The sequence below is a fragment of the Epinephelus lanceolatus genome, chromosome 13 (genome assembly GCF_041903045.1).
Source record: "Epinephelus lanceolatus isolate andai-2023 chromosome 13, ASM4190304v1, whole genome shotgun sequence".
NCBI lineage: Eukaryota > Metazoa > Chordata > Actinopteri > Perciformes > Serranidae > Epinephelus > Epinephelus lanceolatus.
In genome coordinates, this window is record NC_135746.1 from 18,357,033 (window position 1) to 18,367,837 (window position 10,805).

The window sequence follows — 10,805 nt, forward strand, 5'->3', positions numbered from 1 at the left end:
GAGTATTTCATCAATATTTTTGAAATAGTGAGTAAAACCTAATAATGTTTATATGATATTTTGACATGTATAACTAATATAACAGTTCATGTTTACTTTAAACACAGTTTAAACACAAATTATGTTCTTTAACAACATGATTAATAGACTAATACGTGCCTTGCGCTTACTCTTTGCCTCGCACTCAGCCATGCTTGTTTAAAAAGGGGGCGTGGCTCTACTGCAGTCCACTTTAGATGATGGACAACACTGTGATTGGTTAATAGACATCTCATCAAATAATGCTGTGATCCATTTACGTTGCTACGAGCGATGAGACTCAAGATGATTTCGTAAATGCGTCCCCTTTTGCATTTGTACCATTTACGACCTAAACGTAAAAAAGGTGGATGCCTCCAAGAAAGCAGTTGTCGCTATTGCAGTAGCGGAGCCTTAATCATTATTATTATTATTATATATATTATTATTACACTGCTAGCTACTTTAACCAATACCAACTAATAAACAACACATACAAGACATTCCATGCACAACAATATATCATAAAGCATTCCCATAAGGCATTATAATGTGTACGACTAATTAAAATGAAGACTCAAACAGTAAAAACAATAGTAAAGAGCAGAGTCACTTATGGTAAATATAGGGCGCAGCCATCTTTGCTTTAGTCAGTCTTTTGAAACTCCTAGTCCTCTGAGTTCGTATGAGACCACTACTAGTAGAAAGTTAAGCACCAGACAGTATGCAAAGTTCATAGCACCATTAGTGGTGAAGCTAAAGATCATCCACCTCGCTATCTATTCATCCACCCACCTATTATTTAATCTCTTTATTCATTTATTATATCTGTCTCATGGGTTGGTTGTGGACAAAGCATATAGATGTAGATTTCAGGGGAGACATAGGGACACCCCCCCCCCCCCTCATTATTACATGTGCATTAGTAGCAGAGGACTTTGATTATGACAAAATTAAAGACATTTGCAACATAAATTCATACAGAGATGGCACAAATCAGTGCATTCAAATTCAACAGAGAGCAGGAAATTAAGTGTTTGATGCTGAAAATGTTCTGGCAGAGGACCCCCAACCCCCCATTTCATATGTGTCGCCCCTAATGTTCAAATGAAACCTATGCCCTTGACAAAGCATCTGCACAGTGCACGGTTAAATACTGTTTCTGTGTGTGTGTGTGTGTGTGTGTGTGTGTGTGTGTGTGTGTGTGTGTGAGAGAGAGAGAGAGAGAGAGAGAGAGAGAGAGATCTGGCTGGTCTCGTCACAGTAGACCTTTTGATGGTCTCACTTTCAGTATCACATGTTTTCATGGTTGCCTGGCACCTATAAACAAGTACACGTCAAATGAGGCACATGAACCAGTGAATCAGAAATGTTTGCGTGACATAAGTATTGGATTCATGGTAAATCCAATGTGCAGTAAGCACAAATTTACAACAGTCTGACAGAGAAAATCCAAACAAGAGCTATGATTGCATGTTGTTCTCATGCAAAATCCACCGAGCATCTAATACAGCATATATCTTATAATAACTCAATCTGTATATGTAACATTAGAAGCTTATGCATGTGCAGTATTAAAGATTTGGAAATCTGAAGTGAGTTGAAATAGTATATAATGGTTGAGATTTAATACAACAATTTGCTTATAACTAAAAAGTATAAAGATTTTAAAGATAAAAGTCATTGTAAATTTCTTTTTATATGTTTATATTTTTTATCATGTCATGTCCCACTGACTGCATGGGTTTGTTTCAACACCTCATAACAAGTGTATTCAGTTCTGCTAAGCACTGTCCTGCTGATGTGTCCATGAGTCAGCTCCTCCAGCTCCAGGGGTGCTGGCGTGTAGGTGACCCCGACCTCGAAACGTGGCGTCTCCCTCAGTTAACGACATGAAATGAGGCACAGTCTAACCACTGCCAGCTGGGAGGCCGCTGGGCAAAAATAGTACAACAGTGACCTCTGCTGTGTGTTAGTGGCCACTGCCTGATACTGTCAAAAATATATAAGGGAGTGTAGTTTGGTCTGATATGATGATTTTGGTCATTTTTTGCGTGTTAATTTATTCTAAAATGGACACAATTGCATGAGATTAATACAGAATTAATGACTACATTTGGGATGAAAATTATATTTAAGTGGGATGAACTCATCATTGGTCTTTTCGACAAATATTAAAACAAAATACCTATTTAGAACACCGAGTGTACCTGCTCAACAAGCTATTACAAAGAAATGGCCTCAGTCAATAGAGAACTGACATGATATCATTCATGAAATCTTTGTAATGGAAAGAATTACTTGCTCAATGAGGCTTCAGGAAATTAAATTTGAGGAAATTTGGAGGAAATATAATAATGTTCATTTCCCCGAAACACCTTTCTGTTTAAATTTATTTGAGTCTTTAATATTCTTGTTTTTATTTACTTAAAAAAAAACACATGTTCTTTGTTTAACTACAACATCGTCCAAAAAAAAAAAAAGATTCACTCTTACTAAAGAGGACTGTGTGATTGTTGTTGTGAAACCAAAAAAAAATCCAAAAAAGGACACTAGTACCTTTAAAACTAACTGCCATGCCTTTCATAACTTCCCTGCCACCTACAGAGAAGTTGCGTCTCAGCTATTTCAGGGTTTTGGTTTAATTTATAGGTGATATAGATGTTGCAGATTCAACCCTAGAATAAAAGACGAAATCCTGAAGTAATAAAAAAGCCTCAGCGTTTCACTCTTGTCCTGCATGCTGGTTATTAGTGCAAACTGTTTTTATTAGGCCAAATTTTACAGATTTTAGACAAAGAAAGTGATTTTGTATATAAAATATCACTATTTTAAGCTCAGATTTGGTCATGTTTTTTTCAGATAGAAGCCTTCGTTGCACATGATGTGTCCAAATCTGTGGTTAAATAAATACAAAATACACCCATTTAAAGTTAAATGTCCCTGTATTTAACCAAACAAAAACTCTAAGTTTAAGCCAAACTATAAGTGCTCAAAAAATTGTTTGACAAATTATTTGCTGCCCTTTTTGCACCATCCACTTCCCCCTTATAAGTTACGAACAGTCCCTCACTCATTTTCATGATATAAAAATGAAATTTCTAACTATTGAAAATATTAGTGCATTATAATTAAAAGGACCTAAAGATTAATTTGTGGGTAAACAGGCCTACTTTATCACATTTTTTCTTCTACTGTTCAAAACTTAACTTCCAGACTTTACATTCATTCTTTAATATTAAAAAGAGATGCCTAACTATCTACACAACTACATTTCTATATTTGTTTTTACTTATGTTTACTGTGCTTGTTGTTTTTCATGCCCATACCAGCCGCTGTAGTGATGATGATGAATTGTTTTGTTTTGGTCAATAAAGTTTTGAAGACAAAAAAAGGAGGCTGAGTGACAAGGATTGTAGTTAGCTATCATAAGCAGTTTCTCAACAGAGGTAACAACACTAACAGCGAGTAGTATTTATATTTAACAACTACATATATCTTATCGTTTATTTTCCTGCCAACACACCGATCAGGTGAGAAGCTACTCTCGTGCTAACACAACATTATCATGCTAAGTTAGCTTGTTGTGAACTTCCGAGCAGCTAGCTGTTGTTAGCCACCATTAGCCGGCGGCCAGTTAAGCTAGCTCTCCATTGTTACAAAAACAAGTTGATTTAATAGCGAAAGAAAAGCTGACAGCAAACCGGCTGGCAGTACAGGGGTTTATTAAAATTAATGTACACGGCATTTACAGCTTCTTTTGTTGTCGTCTGCTCCTGTGTGTTGTAAGTAAACTTTATCTGTCAGGGACATTAACAAGCTACAGTAACGTTACTGTGTGCTCCTGGGAGGAAGAAGCCTCAGTTGGCATCTGTGTATGCGACTTATTTGAGCTTCAACCAGCCTGATCAACTGATTTAATCAAAGCTGGCATGACATATTCATCACAGTTAAGGATTTAGCTATGATAACATGAATGATGTAATGGCTTAGGGACTAGTTAGATGATGCAACCTGCAGCTATAAATCCATTCAGGGACTGTGAAGTGACAGATCAGCTAATGTCATTCCTTTTCCAGTTGTGCATGTACATAGTGCTCAGTAAAGTGGTTTTATAATCAGACATACAGAGATACAGTGTTTACTTCAGCAGCAGCATCATAGAGGAGCATCTCAGTTGCAGAACATGAACTTTCTTAGTACTCTGTCTGCACATTAAATTATCAAAACACAACAGCAACCATGTTTGATGTGGTTTAGGTGTTCTAATTAATAGTATATGACATGCATTATATACTTGTCTTGATAGTACTCCTCATACTGTGCCACTTTATACTAACTATAGGAAACTATACAATTTGTACACAATCAGATGTCAAACTGCATTTTTGGCATCATCACACTGTAAAATTAACTTCACAGAGAAAGCAAGATGTCTTTGCGAGCATGTAATATGGTTGTTTTGTGTTCCAGGGTCTCTCTGGAGCTCTCCTCCTGATGTAAGAAAGCAAAGGATTTGACCTCCTTGATATCTCTCTGGGAAGCTTCCTAATAAGGTATTTGTATGAGACAGCCGTTTAGGTGCACCACGTGACTGCAGTTGACCTCCCTAAACAAGTGGGGGAGCTGTTTTACAGTGGCTGTGCAGGCTCTGGACATGGCAAGAGACCAGTGACAGCAGCACCTCAGACAGTTTAGGTTTGCTTAGTCATTCCGATTGTTTGGTAGTCCTGAGCCAAGGACTGTCAGGACTGTCTTCTTATGAGAAGGCTGTTATGTCACTATGTCAGTGTTTAATCACTTCTACCATAAATGATAAAAGATTATTGTTACATCAATTCCACATGTTAAGATAAGATAAGATAAGATAAGATCTGACTATTAAATACTCATCACTGTGATGTCATTTAGTCTTTTTCTTTTTCTTTCTGAGCTCTGAAATATGTGCTTGTTAATTTAGACAATCTTTCCCATCATGCACCTCAACAGGACAGCTTGTGGTGTAAGATGAATATTAATCTTTCATGTTATTTTTGACCCCCATCACTCCTTTTGCATTGTTATCAGATCTAGTTTTTGGTTGGGCGAGCCTTGAGAAGTTTTGGAGCTTTCTTCCTGTTTGTGAAAAAAGATATACAGCTTTGGGGCAATAATCTCACCAAGCACAGTGATATCTGGTGGTGTGCATAAATTACAGCGGCCATTTACAACCTGGCCAATGCTGTAATTTCAGAGTTTAAATCCTGTACTTGCTAGGCCTGGGCCAAAACATTTGATTATTGGGATATTCATTCTTTAGGTAGGTATTCAGTTTGCAGTTTTTCTGTTTGTAGAGCTGCAGAAAGTAAGTTGATTCAGTCAGCCCCTGCCTCGCTCTTCCTCTCAGTCTCTCTGTTTATCAGCTCCGCTATGCGCCCAGGACAGTTGGTGAGAGTCTGCCCGTAAACACACAGTGACAGGGCTAACTGTCATCATCACACAGCTAAACATTACCAAACAGTTAATAACGGGTTCAACAGTAGAGTTAAGGCATCTCGGTGATGATGTGAGTTTGTTAGGACCGTTTAAGGCTTAGTGTTGGATGTTAGCTGCTGCTGCTGCTGCTGCTGCTGCTGCTGCTGTGTTAGTTTGTGCTTACTGGACATATGCTTAAATGACTATTCACTGGGAGGAGAGCAGCTTTGGAGATGGTCCTTCAGTGCTGCGTCTGACCTGTGTAACAGAAATACTGAATTTTATAAATATAAATCGCAAATCTTTGAATCGACAAAGCTTTGAATATTCTCTGTTACCACTACTGCTACGTGTAAAGCTCCAGAGACACAAGTAAAGGTATTCGAGACAGCCTTAGTGTGTGCGCATCAAAAGTCTAAGAACACTTCTCATTTTTGTTTTGTCTTGTCTTATCTCATCTTCATTACTCTGATATTATTTGCTCTTTCTGCTTATTTGACAGGTCAGTTGATTTTCTCACAAGTCACTCTCAGAAGCTCTCCACCCTCGAGGTCTGAAGATGGAGGAGGACCATGCTCACTGTGTGTCCTGTGTTAATCAGAGATGCACGGTCAGACCGCAGCCAGGCATTTCCTGTGATCTTATCAACTGTCCTCTGGTGTGTGGGGCTGTATTTCACTCCTGCAAAACTGATGAGCACCACCTTATGTGCCCACTGTTGAGGGTCCCATGTTTAAACAGTGGCTACGGCTGCCCCGCCACCCTGGTGCGCAACCAGATGTACGCACACCTTGAAGTGTGTCCAGCTGGAGTTGTGTGCTGCACTATGGAGTGGAACAGATGGCCCGTTAGCTGCCTGGACTATACCTCCTATGAGAGCCTGAGCCGTGGGGTGGAGGAGGTGGAGCAGCTGGACATGGCACTTGCTCTTCAGGACCAGCGTACACTACTTGAGTCCCTCAAGGTGATCGCCATGGCACCAACTGCAGAAGGAGAGCCACTTCTTCCTGTCAGTAAGGCAAACAGCTTAACAGACTCTGCTTTGCTTACACCTGCCCCAGAGGCCTCCACCGTTATTGAGTCACCTTCACAGTCATCACCCTCATGTCAGCCACAACCTCCCCCACAAGCCTCGACGAATGAGAGAATAGTCTCTGGAATTAATGGCTTGAAAGAGGAGCACTTCGGTAAACTCTATGAGGCCACAGTGGAGACTGCAAGAAGCTTAGCTGCTGCTTTGGACTTTGTTAGCAGCGCTAACTCTGATAACAGCAGCACAGACTGTGTGAACGGAGGAGCTGCTATGAAGAGGAGTAGATTGAGCAGCGATGGAGATATTAAGAATGGACTGGAAGACAAAACACCTGCTGATGGTTTGAATAAAAAAGAGATTGAGGAGCAAAGTGTTTGTTCTAGCTGTTTGAGAGAGAAAGAAACAGATCCAAAGATTTTAAACACAATCAATGGACCACTGTCAGGAGAAGTGGTGGCCTGTCTGGAGACAGCCTGTCCTGCTGAGGTGAAAGATGACATGAGTGCTGTGGTTTCTCAGGAGCCAGACACCCCTCCAATGGCATCTCCAGTTCATGTCAGCCAGGGTGTGGCACAGAGGGCTGGTCATGTGGTCCTGGAAGACAGGGGGCTAGTTCTTCTAGAAAACCACGGGCCTGAGCGAAAGTTCCACAACCACCAGTTTTTCAGGGGCCAATGTTCATTACCTAATGGACGGATAGGTTTCATCCCAGGCAGGTCACTGTATAGACTACGACCCAAAATGGAGGACAAGTCAGTAGATACCTCGGACCTGGAGCAGGATGACGACCCCATGGGACTGGGAGAAATTGATCTGATCACAGCAGCGCTGCTCTTCTGCTTAGAGGAGTCCAGAGAGTGTAGAAGAATCTCTGACACGGTCTATGTCGATGGCTACCGTGTCGACTTTGGCACACAGACTTTCACGTTCCCCGCAGCAATCTTGGTAACCAACACAAGAGTGGGTGACATTGCCTCTGCATCTGCTTGTGACCATGCCGCCCCCCAGCTCTCCTACCCCAGCCCTTTCCGCACACTCCGCCTCGGCCTTGTCCTGGAAGCTCTGGAGGTCGAGGCAGTCCCACATAACCGCTACCTCCCTCCCAACCCCCGCTACCAGCACATGTTCCCCTTCGTCTGTGGTCAGTCATTGCGCCGAGACCAGTTTTCCTCTCACTTCACAAATGTCCATGGTGACATTCACGCTGGTCTCAATGGTTGGATGGAGCACCGCTGCCCGCTGGCATATTACGGCTGCACATTTTCACAGCGGAGGTTTTACCCATCCATCAAGGGGGCGAAAGTGGTTCATGACAGGCACCTCAGGTCCTTCGGGGTGCAGCCATGCCCAGGGGCGAAACTTCCAGGTGACTTAAAGTCTGACCAATTTAGTGGGCTTCCCATTGAGATATTGTGGCACATAGCTGGGTTCCTGGACAGTTTCAGCCTGTGCCAGCTATCACTGGTGTCACGGACTATGAGGGAGCTGTGCGCCAGTCTCCTCCAGACCAGGGGCATCGTGGAGCTGCAGTGGGAGCGAAGACCACGTCCTGGTGCCCCTGGGACTATGTCATGGCAGATCAAGAATAAAGTGAGTAAAGAAACTGAGTTGTAAAGCTGTACACCACTGAATGTCAGTGTTTAAAATGTATGTTTTAATGATGCTGGAAGGATATTTAAGGATTTGGGGCTGGTGTAACAAAAGCGGGGAGTGTAGCTTCACACAAGGATTTTATGGAAATTGCATTATCAAATAAACAGGAGCCCTTCTTAAAGTTTTGACATGCAGCGCCCTCCTTATTCCAGTATCTTTTTTATTTTCTCCTGCAGGTGTGGAGATTCAGCACTGCCTTCAGCCCCGTGTCGTCGTGGGGTTTCACTGATCTCCCCAGCATGTCGGACCATCTTAAGAAGTGCCACTTCAACGTAGTGGAGCACAAGACAGAGCCTGTACCCCTTCCTGCCATGTGCACCGCACGAGACGGACAGTCACTGCGTCGCGTGCTGCGTCACGTGAACACCTGACCAAACAAGGCTGACCTCTCGTAGCTATACGAGAGTCACTGTGGCGTCACGTGGATGTTGCAACTACAAAGTGTCTGTCTTGAAAATAAATAACTCTTCCTGTATTACACTAGATGATCAAGAAGCCTTAATGAAATAACTCCTTACCTGCCACATTAAGGTCTGTTGTCGTGAGTGTCTCTATGTGGAGAAAAAGAAACATTAAGCATTTAGCTTTGCATGGATTTGTGCTGAAAGTGCATCCTTATTCTGGTAAGATAAATATATTTTCTTGAAGACAAATATGCACAATAGGTTTATATTATTATATATATATATTATACTGATAAATGTTTTCACTATTATGCCTTTCACTAGTAGCCATGGGGGAAAAGCAGATTGTTGGTTATAATGCATTATTTCTGTGTGACAGAAGTTTTGCCGGCACTTTACACAAGATTTGCTAATCCCTCCTACAGAGTGTTGATCTGTGACCCTAAATGATCAAGTCTTTACGATCTCTAAAGCGGGTGTCAACCCGGTGCAAGTCTGTTGTCTGGGTTTGCAGGATGTCAGGACGAGTCAAACAGATTGACGTATTATGAGGATAGTCCGATAATGCATGTAATTTGCTACCATTTAATAAAGTCTTTTCAGCCTTTTATGTATTTGTTTGCCTTTAAAGCTCTGCTGAGGTATTCTATATGAAGTTTCGTAGTTGTTTTTATCCAGAGGTGTCTAGATCAAATGAAAATAACATTTAAAATGTGACTGTTTTCCTACTGAAGCAAAGCCTACTGAATAACAAAGAGGCCGTTTTATTCTGGGTTCCTGCCTCCCCCCTCAGCTTGTTACACTTTACCTGCTCTCTAGGGGAGATAGGGAGTTGTCTGATGTCACATGGACCCCGAAACATGCTGTATCGTTATGAAAAAACAACAAAAGCTCTCTGGTGCCCACTCAACTACCACTACGCTACTGACAGTCTAGGACACCAAATGTGCTAGGGGTTGCCACTGTGTTCACACATCATATTGTTGCCCCAAAGCTTGTTTAAAGTTTGCTGCTTAACATTTGTAGAAGCCTGTAGATTACCGGGAGAACATAGTGTGGTCAGACGAGACAAAAATCCCAATTTTTCTACAAACATGATGACGTCATGTTTGGAGGAGAAACGCCTTTGCATATGACCTTAAAATACCACACCCGCATTTTAGTTTGGAGTTGGTTGCATCATGGTAGGGAGCTGTTTCTCTTCTGATGGTACCAGCAGAATCCAAATGGAGCCATGTATCAGGAATTTTCGAGAAGAATCTGTTGCCATCCACCGAGATGATGGTCAACAATCCAAAGCGTAGAGCAAAAGAGACTCTCAACTGGTTCCAGAGGAAGAAAATAAAGGTGTTTGAACGACCCAGTCAGTCATCAGACCTACACCTGATAAAACGTTTGTGGAAGAACTTGAATTTGAGAACTTTCCTAAATCACTCCTAAGCTAGGACTCTGTTCTAAATTTATTTAGGCTAAGTTTGGAGCTGTCCGAGAGTATTTTTAAAATGTTTGTGAATATGGCCACAGAATGATCAAATTAAACACTGGCTCTTGATAGGGCCAATTGTGTCTTTGCATCAACCACCATAGTTCTCCTGCAGGCTTGGCACATGGAAGAAGTTTCAGCTCTGCAACCTCACCACTAGATGCCACTAAATCCTACACACTGGACCTTTCAGAAAGCATCATATGCAATAAAGATACAGAAAAAACATGATATAAGCTATCTGATGAAGACAGTGAACATAATATTTTCAAAAACAACAAAAACATATTATACTCATGGGTTAATAAGAGACCGTTTACCAACTTCATAGTGGCCCAGATCCAGTTATGCAGATTAGAATGCAACTATGTAAATTATAACCACTCCAGGAGGATCTAACTCCATCAGCCTTGAACCATAAAAAATACCATCACATTGTCAGTGAGTAAGTCTCTAAAAAAAAGCTGAAGGTCTAACAAAGGTCTAACATTCACTGGCCACAAGCACTACAGTTTCTCCTGTTTCTTCATGGAAAGGGATGAGGAGATGCGTATGTATGATGTTAATTATCCAGGACCTACAAGAACACCAGTTTATTGAAACTAAAGACTGAGTCAGTCTGAGTTTATCCACCACTTTAAATTAACACGACTTGACACAGATTACTCAACAAATTTGCAGAGTTGGCACAGAAACTAACTGCTACAAGCCTACAGTTTATCCTGATAATCTAAATCTTTTATATCAAAATCAATTTGTT

The 10,805-nt window shown here is 41.3% G+C and overlaps 1 protein-coding gene across 2 annotated transcripts; it reads left to right on the top strand.

Annotated features, from left to right (window-relative positions):
• Positions 1 to 3,404: 3,404 nt before the first annotated feature.
• Positions 3,405 to 9,172, top strand: fbxo30b (F-box protein 30b). 2 transcript variants are annotated; one of them, XM_033648079.2, is made up of 4 exons: positions 3,405 to 3,467; positions 4,492 to 4,574; positions 5,975 to 8,095; positions 8,335 to 9,172. In XM_033648079.2, exons 3-4 carry the CDS (start codon positions 6,032 to 6,034, stop codon positions 8,527 to 8,529), a joined length of 2,259 nt encoding a protein of 752 aa, XP_033503970.1. In that variant the 5' UTR covers positions 3,405 to 3,467; positions 4,492 to 4,574; positions 5,975 to 6,031; the 3' UTR covers positions 8,530 to 9,172. The 2 variants fall into 2 exon arrangements, with proteins under 2 accessions (XP_033503970.1, XP_033503969.1); XM_033648078.2 differs by having other exon boundaries at positions 3,412 to 3,551.
• Positions 9,173 to 10,805: the final 1,633 nt, after the last annotated feature.